The sequence below is a fragment of the Paramacrobiotus metropolitanus genome, unplaced genomic scaffold, assembly GCF_019649055.1.
Source record: "Paramacrobiotus metropolitanus isolate TYO unplaced genomic scaffold, Prichtersi_v1.0 Parri_scaffold0000034, whole genome shotgun sequence".
Classification (NCBI taxonomy): domain Eukaryota; kingdom Metazoa; phylum Tardigrada; class Eutardigrada; order Parachela; family Macrobiotidae; genus Paramacrobiotus; species Paramacrobiotus metropolitanus.
The window spans coordinates 347,453-371,253 of NW_026570254.1; the positions used below are offsets into that span (position 1 = coordinate 347,453).

General features: G+C 41.6%; 1 protein-coding gene across 6 annotated transcripts; it reads left to right on the forward strand.

Annotated features, from left to right (window-relative positions):
• The first annotated feature begins 1,127 nt into the window (after window positions 1-1,127).
• On the forward strand, window positions 1,128-23,629 carry LOC129589435 (semaphorin-1A-like). 6 transcript variants are annotated; one of them, XM_055484203.1, is made up of 14 exons: window positions 1,128-1,615; window positions 3,214-3,469; window positions 13,314-13,416; window positions 14,333-14,378; window positions 17,093-17,155; window positions 18,229-18,535; window positions 19,075-19,528; window positions 19,643-19,894; window positions 20,318-20,548; window positions 20,646-20,722; window positions 20,793-20,828; window positions 20,919-21,020; window positions 21,295-21,342; window positions 22,338-23,629. In XM_055484203.1, exons 2-14 carry the CDS (start codon window positions 3,322-3,324, stop codon window positions 22,715-22,717), a joined length of 2,247 nt encoding a protein of 748 aa, XP_055340178.1. In that variant the 5' UTR covers window positions 1,128-1,615; window positions 3,214-3,321; the 3' UTR covers window positions 22,718-23,629. The 6 variants fall into 6 exon arrangements, with proteins under 6 accessions (XP_055340178.1, XP_055340182.1, XP_055340183.1 ...); XM_055484207.1 differs by having other exon boundaries at window positions 20,922-21,020; XM_055484205.1 differs by lacking the exon at window positions 1,128-1,615 and adding an exon at window positions 1,874-2,007.
• Window positions 23,630-23,801: the final 172 nt, after the last annotated feature.

Here is a 23,801-nt window from a genome sequence, read left to right on the forward strand (position 1 = left end):
CAGCGGCAACAGTAGGGTGCGTTGTTACAAAATAACTTAACCGGTGTGCTACATAGTGACATATTTGAAGCAGTTAAATGGATACAATGCGAAGTATTATACGGACTGAAATACGGATATTTATAAAGTACACTTTACTGATCGACTGTTACCGAAAAAGTGGTATACTGAATTAAGGCGCATTTGGACAAATTTGATGCGAGTCTGGAACTGCAGCGATGCGAGTCTGGAACTTTGGATTAGGAAGTATTAGACGACTGGTTTTGTGTTTGTTTTCAGGGTTTTCAGGGTTTTCAGGGTGTTTATTTTCAGAAACAAATAAAAGAACTGTTATTAGGGAGGTTAATGCTTTGAATGCGGTTTAGCACAGATTGATGACGAAAAGATTTGGTATTGTACCAATGTACCGTACCCTTATTTTACGCATAAGTACTGTAATAGATAACATTTAAGTGTTAAATTATATCGGCATATTCTTAAGATAACTGCGGTTAATACTACTAATTATTACTGTAATAGTTATAAATAAGATATAAATTTACACACTATATATGCTGACGTGTTAATGATAACAACGTGTGTGCAAGTTTACAATTTGCATTTTGCAGGGAGTTATAATCTGATCAGTAAGGTCAAACAATCTGCTAGCAACCTAGAACTATGCGGAATAAAGTTTACTGATGCCGTACTATTATTGATTTCATTATCTGATATTTAGGTAACAGCTGTTAATTATTTTCGTTTGACCTATATAATAAATTAATCCATTGGACAGGTACATTTTCGGTGTTTTGGCGACATGGCTTAATTGTGACAAGGCTTCGTACTTGAACACGTACCTCTTTACGCGAACATGATTCCGGCCCAGTCGATACCAGTTGTTACAGCAAAAAAACGATAGCTTTGATTTTGTTATGATAAATGCGAGGGGTTGGCATATGCGATAGCCAATCGGTGACTCACATTGTTCCTTAAATCCGCCCCACACGTCTAGCGGGGCCGGGTCGCGTGTTCGCAAAGTGAACTTACCATGGTTAAGTATGTACGTACTACGCATGCACACTCAAATGCCCGTTGTAGTGGAGGTTGTACTACTCGGTGGCGGCTGACCGCAGCTTGTTCTTCCATCTTGTTGATAGCGACCGACAGCCGCCAGTTGAGTCAGTTCTGGCGTACGTATTTTGTGCAGACGGCGATTATTACCAGAATACTACTCGTACTATTACAGACAGCAGAAGTTTTCCCGCTTGCGTTTTGTTACCTGCGATAAATTTCTCCTGCCATGTCAGTGTCCGGACTTGCTTTATGAATTATGGTTTGAATTCCATCAGTATTTTTCATTCGATGTTTAGATTATTCATCACGAGCCGTCCTTTGAAAATGTTAATCGTGCTCACAAAAAAATGGACTGTTTCTTGGAGTTCATCTAGTACTCTGTAGTCTGTAGTGCGCCTCTGGTAGTCATTCCAGTCTTCTTTTCTGAACAACTGACCGGCAGTGCCTTTCAGAAGACGGACATTGTGGCAGTTATTTCTTAATTTGTCAGGGAATATTGCTGCATTATATCGTTATCACAACGATATTATGGGATTCTTGGATTATCGAAAAATTTTGGGTATGGTGGTGTTTGTATTAATTGTGTACATAGTGCATATTGGATGGGTATAGTTACTATAGTATACCTGAAGTTTATGACCATACTGTGTTTGACTGATTCATACGATGAGTTAGCTCCTGCACAATACTGCGCCTCAGAGGTTTACTAATCCGTATCGTTGCGCAATTGTCTCATACGCATGAGTACTGCGTTCTAGGTTTTGCGTAATTTTTTAAAGATCGCTTTGAAATGGGTTTCTAAGCGTTTTGTTGCATAATGCGGATTATCTCCTCGAAAGTGTTTCAAAGAAATTAGCGCGCGTTCCCATCGCTGGCGCTTTTGAGCTGTCTCTGCGGCCATCTAGCGCTGTGCCGTTATATGAAAGCTAGATGATTATTGCATATGGCAACGTGAGTTGACCGATGTAGAACAAAGACTGGTGACCAGTGGTCAGCAAAATGATAGAGGAAAATTGGTTCTGCTCGCGAAGGCAGTAAAGAGCCGGGTGCTCTGACATGTGCTCCGACACTGCGGCCATAAAGGATGCACGGTGTATCCTCGGCGTTCGGGTGGTGTTCCAGCTGAGCGAAAATGCTCTGCGATTGGCTAAGGCTAATTAGGAAATGCCTAGTAAAGAGGGGGATACGTTACTGAATTTCCATGCTGCATTATTCTGCCAAGAATTTCCCCCAATGCAGTGGTTGTTAGGGGAGAATAATTGCCAGAGAGACGGACGTCGATTACTTATTCTTCCACCGCAGTGAATAATAGTGCGTCTATGCAGTTTACTGCTACCTTTTCTCTTTTTTCCCTGGGCCATTATGGAGCGGGAAAATGGTAGCGACTTTGACGAGTGACGAGTAATATCCCTCGGCGAATATGAAAATGAATAATTTTTGCCGGAGAGAGGAAAAAAGGTCTCAGCGCAGTGAGCCATGGCCGAAAAACACTCCACAGTTGTGGAGCATGTAAGCCCGAATTTATTAGTGTTGCAGCTTGACTTCGATGTCAAGCTCGTGCGCTGTTCGCTGGTGCCAAGTGGTCAAACGATATTTTTCCTGTACTGTGATTTGTTCCGTATAAAATCTAATCAACAAACTTTGATTGAATTTATGAAATAAGGATGCAAAAGGCTTTTCTCTGCTATGGCTAGCGGCAATTTTCCCTTGATTATTTGCTAACACCGAGCAATTCCAGTTTGAACTTTCTGAATGTGGTTTAATGCGGCATCTTAACGGCAACTTTTATGTTTACGCATTGTGGCGCAAACGTTGTCCATAATTGACAGCAACGGTCATTGTATCCATTGCAAGGAGGAACATATCAATACAAATTAATTTATTCCATAAGAAAATTGTTTAATTTTTGTGTTCTTGATTGAAACCGGCAAGAATGCGGTGCGGATTCATTTAAACCGCCACAACCGCATGTCGCCTGAAATGGCATTTTGTGTGCGTGCGTAGTTGCAACTTGATGGACAAGTCGGCGAGAAAAACAGTCTGCCTCGCATGTTCTCTTAAAACAGGAAATCAAATGCTGTGTTGTGCTTTTTGCTCAGCACAAACCGCGTTTGCACTCTGACTGCCTTCTAACGGAATGTCGCTGTAATGTTGCAGGATAAGTTTGGCAAAAAAGCTATCCTCGGCTCAACGCTGCGTTTCGCCTCTTAACCTCAACGCTTGACACAACAAAAAGACCATTTACTTGGGAAAAACACTCGGAGCATGGAGTCTGTGCTGCATTGCCACGGTGGACATAAAATCCCCTTAATTGGATGGTTTATGACCAGCCTGTTCCTCTTCTGCGCTTTCCCGCCAATACACTCCCGCTTGTGGCAGGAAAACTACGAGCCCATCCAGAAAGTCAATGCGGGTAAGTGCAGTACATATTGGCATGGCAGGACAGAAATCGTTAAGCGATTAGTGACAACGAGTTTTTTCCATTTGTTGTCCATTAAGAATTTTGACGCTTTTCTCAAGTGGTCATTGCGTAAATGTAGACTGCTTTGTTATCAAGCTGGTTGGCGTTGTTGATGATGCGAACCGCTCAAGTTCTGAAGAAAGGACGTAATGCACAGCAGGAAGCAACGATCTTGGCGCTGTATGGTGGCCATGTTCGACATATGCATTTGCACGCTTCTCTCTTGTTCTAGCCGGGCACATTTGGTGTGTTCAGTGTTTGTGTGCTGGTCATGTTGACCCGATAAGGTTCTGATTAATTCTTCGAACAGAAAATATGAATATTTAATTAACGGTTTCGCCACCAGTGGCTTTTATGTGAGTAACTGCGTATGCATGTAATGCGGTGCGTTTACCGCGCCGGAAGCTGTTTCTTGCACCTGGAACAAAGCGGTGTCGACATCGAAACGCTTTCGATAATATTAATCTTTGCTTTTTCGTAATGTCTAATTATCGTTTTCTTTTGACCGAATGCCGAGATGAATGCTAACTGCCTAGCTGATTATGGTTTTTTTTCTGGAGATTTGTTTTGCTCATAAATGTGTAGTACCAGTCACCAGATTGCTGTGTGATTGCGTAAACACTCGTTTTTATTGTTTTAATTATTTCATTGTTTGAATATTTCTTTTGGGAATTATGTTGGCTGATTTTCACTTAACTGGAACATAAGATTTTTTGGGATTTTCTTTTTTTTGTATTCGAAGATTTGAGCATTGGGCCATACAGACGACACTAGCCGAACATCGGTTATCTTTTTGAAAAGCAGTATAACAGACATTACAATCATAATATTTTTTCTTGCACGTCTGTGCAGCTGGTATAAGTGTGACGTGACAAATTTAATTTTCGTTCTTGTTTGATGGACTACATATGAGGCGGTGGTGGGGTGTATCACTCTAAGCAGCAATACACCATACATGTTATTTTATTCGATCCAACTCATCACAAATCACAAGGCTCAGTTTGACCGCTTCCCCCGCAAAACTTTTTCACTTTCATTGCTGTTTTCCTGATATTTTATGATCGCGTGCCGCGACCTTGAGCACAAACGACGTGCATTTACTACCATTTCCCGTTCGGCAGTTTTTAATTCTTCGATTTGCTTCTTTTCATTCGGATGATCTTATGGTTAGCTTGTGTTATTCATTGCTTTTGTCAAGAAATGTCGTATTGAGTTTTCAGTCAGCGTAGTAGAATAATTAGCCTAACACAATTGCATTAAATTTATATGTTGCTCTGCAGTGCTCCCATGTGAATGAGTGAGAATATGCAGTCATCCAGTGATGCGGTATATTTTATGCATGCATTGTGTCTGTGTGGGGTCGGGTGTTTCCCATTAGCTTTGCCATCTAATACCTTAAAGTGCATAATACTTCATGTGCAGTCCTAATTCGTATTTAATCACAAAATAACCGCATCAGTAAACCGTGTAGCATCATGTTATAATGGTATAAGAATTTAAAGCGGCGAACCGCGCCCGGCTTGTTGTTGGTGAAGTGTCCTAAGGGGTCTTATGATATGCGGTCCTTCTCACTATAATGCGCATAATCTGCTTATGAACCTCAACCGAGAGCTGTTCATCTTATTTCCGTGCTGACTTATGTGATTAGCGTACTTCCGGCATGCGTTATCGTCGGTGCTTTCTAAATTTCGACCTTTTTATCCACACATCAAGCAGAAAACTGCCGTTTCTTGTATTTTAGCTTATTGCAACATTTGTTGCCTTTGTCCTGACAAGCTGATTGCAACATGCATCAAACTCAGAGTACTGCAATGGCATGGAATTTCGTGCATGCAGATAGTCAGACACCATGCATAATTTTTATTTCTATTTATATTTGCAGTACGAGGACGCATAGTTTTTGCATAAGGTTTCAATGGAAGTAGTTTACTGTGCGATGCCTGGTAGATCATTACGATATAATGTTACGGATGTTAGTGGTTTTTCATATGGTACATAATTGGATTGACAGAGCCGTTTTTATGGCGAAATGCGCGACCTAAACGGTTCGGAATTCGTACTTACACTGCTATGTCTATCTGGCAATATTATTGGAACGTTTGTAATAAGTTTAAGTAGTGTTATGCAGAAGGCCCACCTTAAATGCCGCAATACCATTAAGTGCCTGTTAAGCATTGTAATTTGTAAGAAATTTACTGAATAGTTCGGCTTTCAAGCGCGTCCGAAGACACCGTATTTTTGTTTTACTTCCTCGCGTACAAAAGGCAGTAGCGCGCCATTTTACGTGTACGCTTGTTCGGTGCTAAATATCCATATAGATATACTGTACTTGTGCTTCTAACAGTAAGCGACCCTTTAAGCGATATTCTATAAATCTTTCTCGACACAGAAAATCCTTTTCGCCGATAAATGTGTGTTAGTGAGGTTTACGATAAACATGGCTGGAAAAAGTCGATCAGTTGTTCGTTTGCTGTAGAAGAGGGTCTTTGAAGAACAGTGAGCGTCTGAGTAAAGAAACAGTTACAAAGAAAGTTACAATTTCGATGCATCAACTTGTGCGTTTGCTATGGATTTGAGTTGAAAAGTCCCGTCAAGTGGTCCGTATTGGAAAACAAATCGAGCTGGAGCCTGCCGTGTCTGATTGGTTTTTTGCATGGAACAAAACCACCGGAAACTTTCAGCAGGAAGCGGAAAATACGTGATGTTTATATTTTATTTGCTTGCTGCTAAACGGGTGGCTTGCTGTACACTGTAAAGTTATTGAATATGCAGATAATTTTTGCGCAGTTAGCCTGAAAGTAGAAACTTGAAGAATACAGTAACTTAAAGCGGTTTTTCGTTTTCCGTGGGCTTTAAGTATGCTGTGCTGCACATCAAAAATTATGCATGAGTGGTAACTACATCTGAACATCTGCGTTGAATTCGATAGTGCCAAGTATGGTCTTGACCGAATCGATCTGACCGCTGCCGCAGCGCGATCTTATTGTAAGTTTTTTAATCTTTGGATCAGATTTGAATAGTCTGTGTTTGCGTGGTATTTTGATGGTGAACTTGTTGAGATTATAAGGAAATACATTTGGGGCCGGTTTTACATTAGCGGTATTGAAAGTCGAGTAGGGGGCAGTAAACTTGTGTGCACCATCGCTGTTCATGGTGAACATGAAAAACGAAATATGTTCCGTTCTTTTTCTTCGTATGCCCACTATTGTACATACAAGCCGGCATGTGCTGAGTTTGCGCTGCTTTTCAAAAACATATTTGATAAAGTAACCAAGTACTGGAATATCCAGTTTGGACAGCGCTTTAACTGATAAATTAAAAGGCAAATCGACTATTGCGCTCACACATCGGACGCCTCCAAAATAATAATTTCTAACAATTTAATTTGACATAATTGCTGGGAAATGGTGGTGCCTGAAACTTGGCGTTTGGATTTATTGCTTGCTGCTGTATTAATTTTATAATACGTTTGTGTTAAAAAAACTTGTCTTAAGGCATATTTTTATGGCATATCAAAGCATTATAATTATAATCTTGTGCTGAGAACTGCACCATTAACAAGTTTCCAGTGCCTAGAAAATTTCAGAAAAAGCCATTATTCTACTCAGAAAAAGGTAGTTGATGGCAGTTCATGGCCCGAGTTTTATCACTACCAGCCTGCTAATTATAAAACCCAATGTTGACACTTTATTATGTGCGCTTTTGTATCATTTTTGACTTCCAGGCACGGGTGGTAGAAAATTGTCAAAGCGTGACGAAATGTCCGTCCCTGCATTATGGCTTTCACTCTGGAAAGGTGTGCCTAATGAGCAAAAAATTGAGCCATAAAGCCCATAAATCGCAACTTGCAACAGGCAGTTAGAATATCCTGCTTTTTGATTATTGTGTGTAATGCGATATGCTTGCTTTACACGTTTGAAATGCGCGTAATAGCATTTTTACTCAAGGTCACAAATAAACAGACACAATGCAATAGTAATTTATCAGGGCGTAGGATTGAGTAACTACATTTTGGCTTTGTAAAGTCGTTTATTTCGGACAAATTATTCTTTTTAGGTGACTTACAGGATTAACATGGAATGCACAGAAGAGTATTATTATTCGTATTCCTGTGGTGTGCCTCTTTTCTGATATAATTTTGTGTGCTTTGAATGGATGATTTATTAAAGGATGACAGGAACTTTCAATCATCCACAGCGTTTTCGCAAAAAAAGTTGATTTTTTTTCGCAAATGCAGAAATTTATTTTCCAGTTGTGAACTAATTAAAAAACGGAGAATCATCTATTACATCCTGTAATCCCAAAAACTATGTAAACCGTCTGTATGCGTAAGGAACTTAAATGCCGGCTTTTTTGCCTCTGGCCTGACTTCCAGAAATTAATAGTGGGCAGTCTGGTGTTGCATCACATTGGCATGCATCACATTGGCATTTATGAATATAAACTGGTTCAAATCACTGATGAATTTGACGGAAGTGCTCTTGTAAGTAGTTGGCCGATTGATGTGCCAATTAGCATTACTCTGTAACTAAAAGATGGCTGCAGAGGCGCTCACTACATGATTCCAAATATCTATTTTTCCTTTCCCGTACTGGTGTACAAGAAATACTTCCGTCTGTAGTCACAATGCAAAGTGTTATAATTACAAATAAGGCTTTTGTTGGCTATCCTTGACGTTGTCGATAATATGGTATTGTGCGTTCGCTGACCCTCCTGTACATCCATTAATGGGGGCTCGCTCTTGGCTGAGGGGATAAAAAGTGGCGCGACAAACGCCAGAGTCCGCGACTCATCCATCAAGTATCCATCATAATTTGTTCAAGTTTTTCGTGCACGGAATATGCGATGTGCGACGCCGGAGAATACTGCCGATTAAAGCTTAGCTCTAGCTTGCCACCACTTTTTCCCCGTCTCAATTGGATAATGACGATTGTCTCTGGGCTGTCGCGTAATCATATTCGTGTATGCAATCGTACGCAAACCGGAAGAACGGCTTCCAGGGAGCTCCCTGGAGAAAGAGCATCAGAGCCGTTAAGTTTTGCTTACAAGTGCAAATGTCATCACCAGAGAAACATGGGAATAATGTTAGCTTTAATTTCCTGTTGGGTAACTAGGCCGAATAGCAAGTGTGCCGGTTTTTATTTATTTATTACGGAGCAATCACGAAATGACAAGGCGCCAGCTGTAGGGAAACTATTTTGCCACGTTTGTTGGGGACACTACGGAAATGTGTGTGCAATGACAGTATTGAAAACTCACTTTTCTTGGTGTCGCTAAAACTGGGCTGATATCCTAACCGCTCAAGATTACTGATCGAATAGAAAATTCATCTCGGTGTGCTGGCAAATTTATAGGGCGTTTCCTACTGGGGAGCAATTTGTTGGGACGATAGGATACTCTGGCGAATGTGATACCACCATGCTGGTTACCAATTAACCCCTTGAAACGGCACATTTTTTCCGTTCACGAGCTGTTTACCAACTGAGTTTAGGGTTAGAGAAGACTGAACCTATATTTGAGAATACTGACGTTGATGATTTTTTCTCGTAAGATATACCTATTTACATTGCGATCTTCCATAGCAGACGTCTGTCTGTTTCTGTCAGAGGGTGGATGTTTTTGTATAAGGCATCTTACTTCCTTGACCGTTCGGCAAATATTATGAAGTACGCTTCTCTGCAGATTATTTTCAGTAAATTTTTCCTCAAATGGCAGAAGAATGTTTGTCATAACTTGAGCGTGTTTTTATTTTTTGTATTGTTGTTCTTGAAAATCGCACATTCCAAGGCGCTTTTCGTGACGCACTCTGCCAGCCATTCATAGTTTGCCATAAAAAAGGATTAGAAGCTTTATACCAAAAAACGTAATCCATAATTTTGGATTTCATCCAAAGGCTTTGCTTTTCAGGATTGTCAGAAAGCTTTGTTGAACAAAGGCTAGAGTATTTGCAAAACAGAAATCGTTGGAAAAAAAGCTGTAAATGTCGTTGGCAACTTACGAGTTAGCTTAGCGATACAGTGACATACACTATAACGACGTCACGAATTCCCAAAAAACCGTTCGTATGACAGAAGTCTTGACGTGAGTTTGTTGGGAAATTGTGTCATGTTTGTTGTCGTGAGCTGTGTTCTTTCTGGTGTATCGGTTTATTGGGCATCTCTCTAATGATTTTTAGCATCCATCACTTTTCGTGATTGGTGTTTTTTCCCACAGTCATGCCTGTATAGTGTATGGGTAAAGAATTTGCATGATTGAATTAGGCTTTCAGTTCAGCGGAGCGCGGTTTTAGCTGATTACAACATTGCATGTTGGTTTATGCATTGGTTGACCAATGTTATGTGATTCGGTTTGTATCGTTTTGAATTAAATTCAAAAATCTCGGTTACTTGTCATGCAAAACATTGGCAACATTCAAACAGACATGTCTGTTAACATGTGCACAGCATCCCGTACGCATGTCGACGGAGAGCTGAGCGCGTTTCTTTTCGGTCTGTGCATTTTATTGATACCGCACATATTACACAGCATTCTAGCATCGTTATTTGATCACATTTAATATTGTGCAAAACAGAAAACGTGTGCAAATATACGTTGCACGGTCAGATTGATTAGTCAAGCGTGTCACATCTATATCTATGCAAAGCATAATTTCTTTTGCACTTTCGTTTGTTTATGAGGTAACGAGGCATAAATGCACTGACGTTGTACAACCTCCGGAATACAAACAATTTAGAGAAACAGCACGGCAAATGGATGTTGTATTTACTGTTTAGTCAAACACAAGCCAAAGTAAAGAAAGCCACGACCGCAAATAAACTCGAGAGTTTGTTGAGAAGAACCAAGGTTCTCTTTTTTTGCTGCTTAGCAGCCTTTGTTGCAGATCTTGAAATGTGTGGAGAAGCTGCCGACCTCCATAAATAAAAAAGAGACTGCAACTGCTGTACAATGGCAGGGCAGCAAGGGATGCCAGCTGCTGTTACAATTTCACGCAGTTCCGTGTCTGAAAAATGTTACAAAATGCGGTCAAGATGGCATATTTTTCTGGCTGGATTTCTGTTCAAGCACTTATGATATCCGTTCGATAACGTATTAGAGCAGGCTTGCACGTGCCGGGTCTTAAACCTGCCTGATTGGAAAATGTAGGCAACGAAATCTTTAATCTGTGTGCTACATGTCAATGTGGAGCATTTAGCGATGGCAGGGTATGGAGAGTGCCTAACCGGAAACGCAAGGACAACTGGTCACTCTGTCGTTATCTAGGCTCTCCTCTCGTGCACCGTCTGACTAACGGCGCAACTGTATAAAGTGGGAATATTGATATTGATGATTTATAAACATCGATGGCCTGGAAACACGAGTTTGCGTTTTATCTGCACACACATTTTCGGCACCGTCCACTGGTTAACCGCAGAAAATGGATTTTATGCTAACAGGCTGTCCTCAATAAGTTAAAATGAATTAGTGAAAAGAGTAAAATAGGGAGGATATTGGTGCACTTTGTTCGGGCAAGTTAAATGAAGAGTAAGCGCCGGCACTTGTTTCTGCATTTTTATCTGTTTTCTGGTAGCCTGATGACCTTTTGTCGATGCGCTTCACTTGGTGGGAATCGTTATTTATACAGTTGCAAGTACACTTGGGGCATTACGAGGGGATTCTCTGATGGACTTCTTAAACTTTGAAGAGAGCTCCGTCTTTCAAACTCTAAAGATGCGCTCTCCATTTTAAACCAGGCGTACACTGGGGATGAAAACTGAAGTGAGAGGACCAAATTGATTGTTTCAGTAGCCGGTCTTCGGGGATCACTTTGCGGATGTGCTCTGTTTGCTTCTCAACTGTGTTATAAACATCCACAAGGAAGAATATCGTCTGTGTGTACTTTCGCAGGAGCAACATGCAACTAGGGCTTTGTTTAGGCTACAAAGATTTCAACAGTTAAAGAAAAATGGAATAGCAAAGTAAAATCTCACTTGTGCAATTCTTGTGGGAAAATTTCCGAACAATTTACGTCTTTAATTTATTTTGGGATTTCAGTATACTCTCTGCAGTCTGCATATCTGTTATGGTAGAGTTGCCGAAGTAATAATGAAGAGGCTTATAAGTGCTGTATCTTTTTCGAGACATGTAAAATTTTGCCACAGCTGCAGAGTTTCCATCTTATTCCATTAAAATTGGATATTCAGTACAGATATACGTAACAGTAATATTTTTTTTCCATTTTTGATTAATGAGATCTCAATGGTAGCGGTCAAAATGTCAGTAGAATTCTAATGGTAAAGTGCTTCCTTAACTAGTAAGGCATTCATAACTGCAGAATAAAATCTCTTGAAAGATGGCCTGACGGATATTAATGATGTGCTTCGGTGAGGGCCCATAATAACCCAGGCCTCTGCTGGCTGTCAGTGGATTTTAGCGTTTTATTTTTCACGGAAGATTATGTTGTATTTATACGGGGTATACAAAATTTTGTTTGTAGATATGGTTTTGGGAGATTGCTGATCGTATTTGCTTTCCTTCTCACTGAACTGATGTGCTCGGTGCGCTTGAGCGAATCGTATTTGATAGACTTTTATTCGAAGCGCAGTCATGACGTGTTATATTTCACTGCGCTTGATCATAAAACTGGCAACAAATCGTAATCCGCAAGCCGCAGGCCAGCTTTACTTGCTCTTCGATTATGTCGACATTTTCTAAAAGAAATCTTGTGAAGACGCTTTTGACCGAGAAATTGTTTTGATGGCAAAATTTTCTTTGATTTCAATCAGTACTTGGACAGCAGGTTACAGAATTTCGCACTAACCGTTATTAGTTTAAACTTAAGACGTCTTGAGCCTGGAATCGTAATATTTGCTGTTTGGTACATCAGAAATTGTTTGATTTACATATTATAATCGTACTTTAAATGTTTACAAAAACCAAAGTAAAAATTCGCTTGCATGTCACGGCTTGGCAAAGTACAAAACTTGGTTGGAAACTTGGGAGTAAGAGTACAAACGGACAGTAAAACGCTTGCTGCTCCCCATCTGTCGATGCATTTATGCAGTTCAGAGTGTTTAGAACTCCAGACATTCACCTCTAGGCATTATGGTACTGAAAATTTAAATTAGAACCATTACCATTTGGGTGAATTTGGAGGAGAAAGCGTCGCCAGAGATGGCTTGTGATATGAAAACTTCATATTGATCAGAAGCGTAAACGTGGCATGTGGATGCTGATGGTCCATTATGATGGAACCAGCTTGTTACCAATATGGACTCTCGTGTTAATAGCTCTGCACGCTCGAATTGCTTCTAAATTTGATTCAGATTTCGGATGGGCGGTGGTCATCCGATATCTCTGTAGTAGTATTGATGAGTAGGTTAGCGTAATGACTTTTATATGGTGGGAAGTTGTGCGTGGTTAGGGAGATGTGGCGTTTTATAGATCTTACTCCTCGCAACCATATGCGGTCTCGAAAGAACCCGGTGCTGGGCACGATGACCGGCCTACATTTCTGGCCCAAAGACGCTCATGAGAAAATTAATAATGTCTGCTGTTCACACAATAAATTTTTAATTCATTCGTCGCCTTATCAGCGATGATTGAGCCGGCGTTGACCTGATGGTTTGACAAGAGCGGAAAGAAATGTTACAGAGCCGGTGTGTTGCCGGTCGCAAGTACAAAATAAAACTGAATTAATTGTAAGATCTTTTTTGTGCAAAATTTGGTTACTTATTTAGCTGTAGTTTTGTTTAGAAATAAATTATAGTCATATAGACACACCGTCAAATTAGTTCAAGGCTTTCATTTGTGATTTCAGATGAACTAAGGAAAACATCCAAACAGTTTACGGGAAATGGCAGTGGGCCTGATTACTTCCGGTTACTGGAGCGCGACGGATCGTCATTACTGGTCGGAGCTCGGTGAGGGCATTTGCTGATAAACTGTATTGGAAATATTACTATAGTTATAATTGAATGATATAAGAGAAGAAGAAAGCATTCTTGGACGATGCGTTCTCGCGGAAGCGGAAGACGCTCGACGGGGCGTCAGACTGTGTATTTGTATTTGTTTGGGAAATTATGCAGTCTCTCGTTCAGCGCCAGACGAGTTCGACGATGCATATTTCAATAACGATGCTTCCTGTTTAACCACTCTTCGCAGCCAAATGATAGATTAGGCAGATTCCGCACAAACGCTTCACCAATCGACAATTAGTTAGCAATAATCAACCAAGTGCTTTATTAGTGTAATTTGCATAACATTAGGATGAAGCTGCATTTTTATTAATCACCCGGCATCTCTCGTCAGCTCCAATCACCTCTCCCATTTACATGGTATTTTGGAATTTGATGATTTGTAGTACGATTAAGTTGTCACAGGTTTGCTGTTGACTGGTTACGTCAAAGCGAACCGACGTGCTTTATAATCGAGCGGAAAGCCAAGCCACACTGGCACTGCCATCGGTGTGTACCTCGATGAAAAGGACGAAGTGTGTATCGTATACTGACATATTAGACAAATGTTGACCTAGCCAACGTCGCCGATAGACGATGGACGCGAGACAGAAAATGCGCTTTACATGTTAAGCGCATCGCTATGGTCGGGAGAAAAATCTTGAAATGTTGAAACACACACTGGCCATTAAGCGCATTATTAACTCTAGCCAGTGACCCACTTGTCCCGTTTGAAAAAAAAATGAAACAGTTCCAACAAGAGAGTTGGAGCTCGGGTTTAACAGAACCACTAGCGTTCGTTTGGTTGTGCGTAGAGTAGCTTGTTGCAGATGAATGGTTGTCGTTGAAAATGCTAATGTTTTGCCTGGTTGTTTTGTTGCAGAAACTTGGTGTACAACATCAGTTTGCTAACATTACGGGAGAATCAGGTAAGAAATCATGTCAGCAGCCTATGCTCGTAATAACGCTGGGGACAACTGGCGCAATCGCGCAAACATACAAATGCAAACTTTACCACACATATCGAATGTCAGAGAGGGACGATTCAAATCACTTCACTTGCACAGCCCGATCGATATTACGCAATTAACTACCGATTGCTTGTGTAGGAAGATACACGAAATTTCGATTATTTAACGATGCGTCATGGTCCGCAAAATAAACTACGGGATATGGAAATTAATGGGCATATTGATGATATAGCTGGAATTACTTTTTTATAGACAGGCACAAGCAATTCTTAAGAGTTTTACGTAATACATAACAAGGAGGCTTTGAAAATTCCGCTTGCAATCAGACTGTATTAAGCTGGTTCATAAGCATGGTTACTCTAAAAAAATCAATAATACATACTTGCAGTTCTTCTTGTGGTAACTGCCAGTTGGAAAATTATCCCCTTGTGTACAAAACTTCGAATGCATTTTGTTTATACGCATACACTTTATTTTTTTGGTTGTATGTAACCCTTAATGGCTAAAAATTTATTGCATTTTATCACAGCATTAGTTCAGGAATTCTAAACAGTTGTAATGTTTTATAACCGTAAAAATGCTTGGTATGGCAATGAGCGGTACCCTGTAATAGGCAAATACTGCAGTAAAACAGAGATATTTTGGAGTTTTATTTGACATTCCCTTGAGTGCGAGGACATTTTCGCATATGCGTCTATCAGCGTAAAATCAAAAGCTGTAAGCCGATTATTTTTCTTTCGTTTGCGTAATTTTTCGCTGGTTGAATGGGGAAGAGAGGTGTCATATTTCGTTTTAACAGTGCCTGCATCTCCATAACAAAGAATGCAATGTAAATTGACGAAAATACTTCTCGGTTCTGCTGTGTCAAGCGAACAAATAGTCATCTTCCTGGATTATGGAAGGTGCAGTATGGGCTGAATTTGAATTGTTGATTCACTGCGGTGCGCAGTGCATATTTGATTTGGGGCCCGGTAACGGTCAGTGTATGCACCTGATAAAATAGGCATGACTGGACTCAGAGAGCAACCATGTTGCATACAATGCTCGCTAATGGTTCGCCGCGGCCTTCACAAAGTGCCCGTAAATTTTGATCCTCTGTATGCGAATCATAAAAATGAAGGCAAGGTAACCTTGAACCGTCACAGTTTCATTGTTTTATTTTCCTGGCTTAGAGTTATCTTTCAGGCTGCATTGCACATTATTTCCTATCATTTAAATTAGAATTTATGAATATGCTTTATGAGTACCTTATGAACATACCTTATGAATACCACCGCGCGAATGTTTTCCAGTTGCTCCGTGTAAATATTCCGTGCCGAGAACACCACAATAAACTTTGTTGGCAGATTCTGCTGGTAACATGTTGTTAACCTTTTTGAGCATGGATTTACACCATTGTTTGCTGCCGTAATTCGATACTGCAGTCGGTTCTGCCAAATAAGCACTTGTCTTGTTTACTTCCAAAAACTTAAGCCGAGCAAATAGTTAGTTTATCGGCATTACAAAACATTTGATGTTTTGAAATTGGCGCCTGCTGTGTCGTATCAAGCTGTTCTTTCTACAAAACAAAAAATTTCTCTTCTGAACTCTCACGAACCTTCAAAACTTTTAAGGAATGTCAGCTGCGCCCAACAGAGAGGGTTATAGTTTATTGGTTTAGAATTTGTTGAACTCACAATCAGTTTAGAATGATGAATTTCTAGTTTCTACTTTGATTGCTGTGCGATAGTAAAATTGTGATGGACTGCGGTGTTGGTGTGTGATTGCAATAATGTTTGGGAACTGGGGAATTTAAAATGGTCACTCTTGCTTGCCTGGGGCAGTTTTCGGACCTCTAATGGCTGGCTTCAAGCTGTTTTTCAGTACAGATTCAAAGCGAGGAAATCATTAGGGAAATTATTGTACGAGTAGTGCATACAGTGAATTTTACAATAAATACATTTGAACAGTAATCGCTTCGGCACCATCGCACAGTTGTCGAATAAATGGGCTTTGCATGTCCGGTGGCTAGAGTACTGCTCCATAATAAGGCATAATGTGAAGAATATGAAATATGGCAGATTGTTACAGTATTATTCGCGATCGGTGACCATTTCATTCAACGAGAGCATCTCGCAATCAGCATACATGCAGACTACAGTTGACCCAGTCACCTGAATTAAGTACCAAATGCTTTAGATTCCCCAAGCTGACTATGATCGAATTAATCCCCAATTTGATGATATAGTTCCATTAGTAATTAGCGTTATGTGTCCGTAGTGAATGCCTGTTAAGGGCCAGGCTTTTGGTGTGGCATTTTCTTGATCTTGCTTATGCAATCAACATAAATATGACACATATTTGTGGGATGAAATCGAAATATACGATTGTAAATCTTATGTACCAAATGGTTCGGCTCGCAAAATGCTAGGGATTATTTATAAAAATCTCATGAAATTTTATCGTAATTAAAATCTTATGAGTGCTTTCATGGAAGACTATTAGAAAAATCTCCCATGACAGCATCTGACCCATCCATCACGCACATGGCTTAGCAATATTATTGCAGCCGTTCAAATGCCGGGCAGTATATCTGCGTGCATACATTGTAGCCAGTTGTCCACTCTTCACAATCCCGGTCATTCATTCATGATTAATGATCATGTTTCTCATATAAATTTTGCATTTTACAGCGATTGGAATGGTTTTCCTCCACGCAGGATATTGAGACATGCACGATTAAGGGAAAGAGCAGCGTAAGTATAACAAGGCACTCATCTGCTTGAATTTATCTCCGCATTCCGGTGAGAGCGCTTTTTATGGTCAGCTGAACTGCACCACATGTTTTTTATTGAGTTAAAATAGCTCCAGGTTGTTTATCCTATTGTAACGCTAAAATTCAGTCGTTCCACGAGCTGTGTCTTACTACCTGTACGACGATCGGCATTCCAGATGGTGCCGTTGCATTGGGCACTGGTGTGCCAGAAAGCCGGACACCTGGAGCCAGGACTACATAAAACATTATATAATATTAACATTTATGTGCTGGGGTGCAGGACGCATAAGGTATTTCGTTTTCTGTGATTCGATTCGGCTGCCGAGTCGAAAACACAATGCAGAAAGCCAGACTTCTTTGTTAAAGATCCCTTACGACAAATTACTGCTGGATCCAGTTGACATCTTTATGGAAAGCAGGACAAAAGGTCGAAAAGTTGGGTATGAATTTTGGATTTCCGGTGTTTATCGCACACAGTGCCGGGTAATCTGAGGCGAAATTGTTTCGGGGAGCGCATAAAGGATGAATCCCCTTGGGGTCATTCCCCTCGAAATGGAATTTGGCGCTTGAACCTTAATCTTCCCGGCATACACAGACCAATCGAGCGAAGAAGCGTTGAGAGCGGCTAAGAAGCCGGTCGCGGTCAGTTGGGGATCGACATGAAAGACATAACAGGGTCCGAGTAAATTGTACACATGGTGAAAATGGTGTGTTTGCCCCACTGACGAGATAGATTATGCGGAAGTCCCCAGAGTCGCTTATGGAAGACGCTGGGATAAATGATGCCGGGCATAAAACGTGAATAAAAGTACTCCCGCTCTCCGTGAATACATAATCAATGGCCCTAATTGCTTGAAACGTGTCTACTTATCAGTTAGGTCCACATAATCCATATTTAAGTCAACTGCCTATTCAATGATGATGGACATGTTTGGGTATAGGGTTACACGGGCCCAGAGATTGTTTACCATTCAGATGAATTGTGCCGGAATGCGGATCTTGAGTGGAGATGGTTGTATTGTCGTGGCTAACCGGGTTTTTGCTGTTTTGCAGGAGGAATGTCAGAATTACATTCGGGTTCTAATGAAGAAACCGGCGACGGAGCAGATGCTCATCTGCGGAACCAATGCGTACAACCCGAAATGTCGGGATTATTTGTTCGAAGATGGCCAGTTTAAGCAAGTCAGGGAATTTAGTGGGGTTGGGTCAAGTCCTTTCGATCCGCGACACAATAGCACCGCACTGCAAGTGGACGATCAGCTCTTCGCCGGGACAGTATCCGACTTCTCTGGACAGATCCCCTCGATATTTCGCAGCCCGAAAACGTTGAAAACGAAGGATGGTACAAGTTTTTTCAATGGTAAGCGTAATCGATGCTTCTCATTCGCTTCTGTAACTGTACTTTCTGCTTAAAGCCATCTACAAAACGATTTTCTTATTTTTACATTGAGGATTATTTTAATGGAGTGTTTTCTGAACTTTGATAAGCTAGGTATATATTTCCTTACCGTCTCGAATGAGTAAATGGATTACAAACCGCACAGTGATTTTTGGCTTTAGTGGATTATTTGCATGTGCGTTCACTCGAAACCCGCTCTGCGCATTTTCAGCAGCTCGGGGTGTTAATCTCAGCCCGTTTCCAACTGGGATCACAGTAAGCTAGATATGTAGCACTTTTTATGGATCAGTGGGAAAAAAGCAAACATAACTCGTTGACAGCGCGCCGGTCGTCGACCGCATCGCAGTTGGTTTGTTTTGGCCAAGTCCCATTTTCAGCCCATCGAGTTTTTCTCTCTCTGACACCAAATTGTAACCGATCAGTCAATTTATCTCACAGACCGGGTCTTGTTCCCCTTTATGTTGACGCATAACACTCACATTGTGTGCTGGCTGTTGCAGAGCCCAACTTCATCGGATCGCTTGCCAATGGTGAATATGCGTACTTTTTCTTCCGTGAATCGGCTATTGAGTACACGAACTGTGGCAAATCAATATACGGTCGCGTGGCACGGGTCTGCAAGAATGACAAAGGAAGCGCGCGCACCAAGTACATCTGGACGTCGTTCCTGAAGTCCCGACTGAACTGCTCGGTGCCCGGAGAATATCCGTTTTATTTCGATGAACTGCAGTCGGTCTCGGGATTGGTCAAGGGCAATTATAACGGTCGGCAACAGGATGTCGTCTACGCCGTGTTCGGGACGCCGGAGAACAGTCTGACCGGGTCTGCAGTTTGCGCCTTTACGTTTGGGGACATTGAACGGACATTCAATGGACGATTCAAAGAACAGAAGAATCCTCATAACAACTGGCTGCCCGTTGCACCGGATACTGTTCCAGAGCCGCGGCCCGGAAGGTACATACCAGAATTTTTTAATTTCACCAGAACAGCAACTTCATTGTTTACTTGATGCTTGGCATACTCGGTATGGATTTTTTGCGATTTTCACGCTCGTTTTGGATTAATTAGGTGTGTCAACGATTCGCTGACATTGCCGGATGACGTGCTGAATTTCCTGTCCAAGCACACTCTGATGGACGAGGCAGTACCGGCCATGTACGGGCGACCGTTGCTCATTCACATCAGTCTGCAGACGCGCTTCACCACGGTGGCCGTGGCGCCGCAGAAACCCAGCGTGGACGGGCGGGTGTACGATGTGCTCTTCATCGGCACCAATGATGGACGAGTGATCAAGGCAGTCAATCTTGATTTGGATAATAGGTAATGGCTGTTTGAACTGATCACGGAGAAATGTAAGCGTTCGGACTGGTTAAATATTGGTGAATATGAATTCTATTGAAAGGTTTTTAGCTAGAGCGATTTGCATGTATGGAAAGTTAATGGGGGAATAACAGTGCGAATTGTGTAGTGCAACAACCCGTGTCCGATCGAGACAAATTTGCAGGATTAGCGATGATGCTGTATCAAAAGCTCTGTCTCACCCCTTTAAAATTTGTGATCGGATTGATGTCAGATTGAACGTTTTTCGAGAATCAGAACTATGCGAACGTTGGCCTAATTTGCGAAATTAATTTTAATTCGGTTTGAAAGACCTCTATAAGGTGCGCCAACGTTTTAATGGCTCGGCTGATTAATCATTTACATTTCCTGTCAGGCAACACATTAATTCTTAATTTATTACAGGAATGGCGAAGAACAGCTGATAATCGAGGACATCGAAGTTCTACCCGGCCAACCGGTGACAAATCTGTTGGTGGCCAACGATCACGTGGTTGTGGTCTTCGAAAACGAGATCCATTCGTTGAAACTGCAGCGCTGCTATCTGGCATCCACATGCCGGGAGTGCGTGCGCCTCCGGGACCCTATGTGTGCCTGGGTGAACGATAAGTGTATGAGCATGGATGAAAATAACGGGTAAGGCGGACGTGCTGCACGCGTCCGCTTTCCGGCGGATGACGCGCCACAATTGTTGATGAAAAATAACTGACAGATTGGGGCTAATTTTGTTTAGCAATCTCCCGTGGCCCAAGTCCGGCGCGGGACCCATTCAGAACATCAAAACCGGATTACATGAACGATGCCCTGCCGGTAAAGCTACAGATGTTGATTTATGGCTTTTTTAACCCGGTTCTCACTGTTGCTTGTGTGGTTTCCTTAGATCCGTCCATTCCTTACTCGCCAACAACGAATCAGGGTATGTATGGAAGATGAGGATGTTGCTAGGTCTTTGTAGCGAATTAAAGACAAATGTGCAATTTTGGATAACACTTTTGTAATCCCGTAGCAGCTGCCACTGTGCCTTTGTGTCGGCCATGCATAACACAGCTGCAGTGTCCAGTTTGTCCCAACAGTGCCCATTCTGCGCATGATCAGAATCGCGTAGCAAGTACGTCGTATGACTCGTTGCTGTCAGCACGACAAAAAGGCATTAGAACCATTCAAGCGGAATTCAGATAATTTGTGTTTAACAGAATTTCTTGTTTGTACCCTGTAAATATGGCTTCATGCAGTATAAGGAGCAATTTATTTAATAATTACGATTAGGCATGTGTTTTCACCGTTTTGGAAAAACGAAGATTACCACTGTAAGAAATTCTAATGCCTTTTTGCGTGACATGTCTAATGCACTGGTCTGCGACGGAGAAATTTATTTGTTTCAGTTCACGATCCGTCGAAAAATAACCGGCAAAAGCCCGAGGACAACGAAGGTAAGCTGTATTTCTCTCGACGAAGTATCCGTCCTGTGTTTGTTTGCTGTTTGCGTGCTTGTATTCGCGTCCTTTTCGTGCCAGTCTTTGTCGTTGTGGGGGTTTCCTTTCGGAATGTCTACAGATTTGTGTCATTTACCGTTGCTGATAGTTAAAATTTCGGTATCGACTAGCTCTCGTTTTCATAATCTGCTGTTATTCCATGAATGCCTACTAAAGCAGTTTCAGCGTGATCACTGTTCACTCTGCCTTGCTTGCACTAACGAATTTCATATGCATCAAATCGATGATTGACCTGACTGGTGAGCATTATTGATGTAACTCATTTTAATAACATGGTGATGGGCTTTTACTCACTCTATGGCTTCCTGCTTATCTGTGCTTCGGAGATGGAGAGAAATGCAGCTTCCTTCGCGCTTTTTTTAAAATGTTTTTAGAAAAAGTATTTCTGTTTACCTATACACAAGATCGCTGGCGTATTCAAAACGTTTAAGATATAGCTCAGAAAACCTAAGAATAGTCGGATAAATTTAGATCCGCACATGTTTTGATCTCCGGTAGCTAGGCAGATCACCAGTCCGTTAAAACTGATGCCGGCTGGCGATCTGAGAAATTTGCAACTTTTGTGATCCTCGTTAAATTGCATTCAAATATTCCTCGATTACGTATGCATAAAACTATCGTTAGCTTATGCGAATCAGTTTAAAAGCACAACGTTTTTTCGAAACTCGCTTCTAGTACGCTGTCTTTGGTAAAAAAGCTGAAAATCATGAAAATTTGGAAAAAGTTTACAGTACATCAATATACGAACATTATTAAACGAAAAAACATAAACCGAGAATTTAACATAAGATGAGACACACGGAAGGACACAGTGGCCTGGCCGTTGAGTGCTGCTTTTATGCTTCAAAACATAATGTGTTTTAGCTTATCCTTCAGTGTCACGTGTGACAGACCGGCAATACTTGAAGAACCATTTTTTTATTTCATTATAGTGCCGGAATATCAAACCGCTAACACTGATCTGGGCAACGTGTACAAAGAAGAAACTTTGGCCATCGCCGTCGTCATGACCCTTTTGCCATCCCTCCTGGTTGGCTTCTTCATCGGCTACCAAGTGTCCCGCTACCGAAACTCCGCCTTCAAAGAAAGTAACCTGTCGGAGACATCCGACTACTCCTACGGTCCACACCGCCCCGGCCAGGATCCCCGGCCAGCCGACTATCGAAGCGAACCAATCTACGCCCCCGCCGACTATCCCTCCTCCAAGTCCATCAACGTCGTGCTGAATCTCCAGCGAAACACTTTGAAAAATCACGCTACATCCACAATAGAAGCCAAGCCCAATCTGCCCAGTAAAAAGGTCTACCTTTAATCTCCTTTCCGGGTGGGATCTCTTCCTTGTGACCTTTCACTGCTTTCTGCCTTGGGGACTACTTGAACGGGTGGATGGGGGAATGCGTGCCGAATGACCTGATCTCGGTCGGAAACGCGCACTCACGGTGTGGATAGCGACGTTCTCCGATGCATTTGGCGCCGTTCTCGGTGGGCTGGCTTTGGCGGTGGAGGGGAATGCTTCTTCCTCGACGTGATGGTTGAACCAAGGGGCTTTCAGTATTACAATGAAGTATCTATCTTTATATTATTATCCGGAACCACATGGGGTGTGGTTGTTGTGCGTATTAGCCACGAAATGCATTCCGTTGCGTGTATCTCCCTTGATACGCGCTCAGTGTGCCTGAAACGCGGGTTTCCGGGGAAGGGATGCGGCGGACTGGAAAGCTGTATCGTGCTGTATACCAAAGAGAACAAGCTCTTTATAACGCTGCAGAGTGCTGCAGTTAAGTATATCTGGATTTGTATCGCCGATGAGATTGTTGCCGCGGGTGACAGATCCAGGACAGAGTGACGCACAGCAGTCGAAAGGTCGCGCTGCGGTGGAACAAATATATTGCTTTGGCCAAATGCTTTTTCGATGGTGCTGCCTAATATTTTGGCTTGCTCAAAAATGATGCGGATTGTTACAGGAAGGGCGATTTGGGTTTATGTCTGGGCAGTGCTAGTGCTGTTGCCTTGTTTTACGTTCCGGATAACTGTTCTATGTACAGTAAATCAATCATTCTGTCTTCGATTTTTGTTTTTGACCTTTTTGTAGAAATTTCTTGTTGCGAGAGTGACAATATGGTGTTGTGGGATGAACTGACGTTACTTACTGTTCTGTTTTTTTTTGTATTTGATAAATCTTCATTATTTTGGCCTATGCACAAAAAGATAGAAACTGCTCGAACTTCTTTCCGTAGGCTGAATTTACTGAGAGAAACGAAACAGCTATTAGTAGAATTATTGATTTTGTTATATTGGCTATTCTAGTACTTATTGTAGCGGCAACGCAACCCCAACTCATCGACAACAACAACAATTTAACAATCCAACCACATACCATATCGCAACCGCAAAAA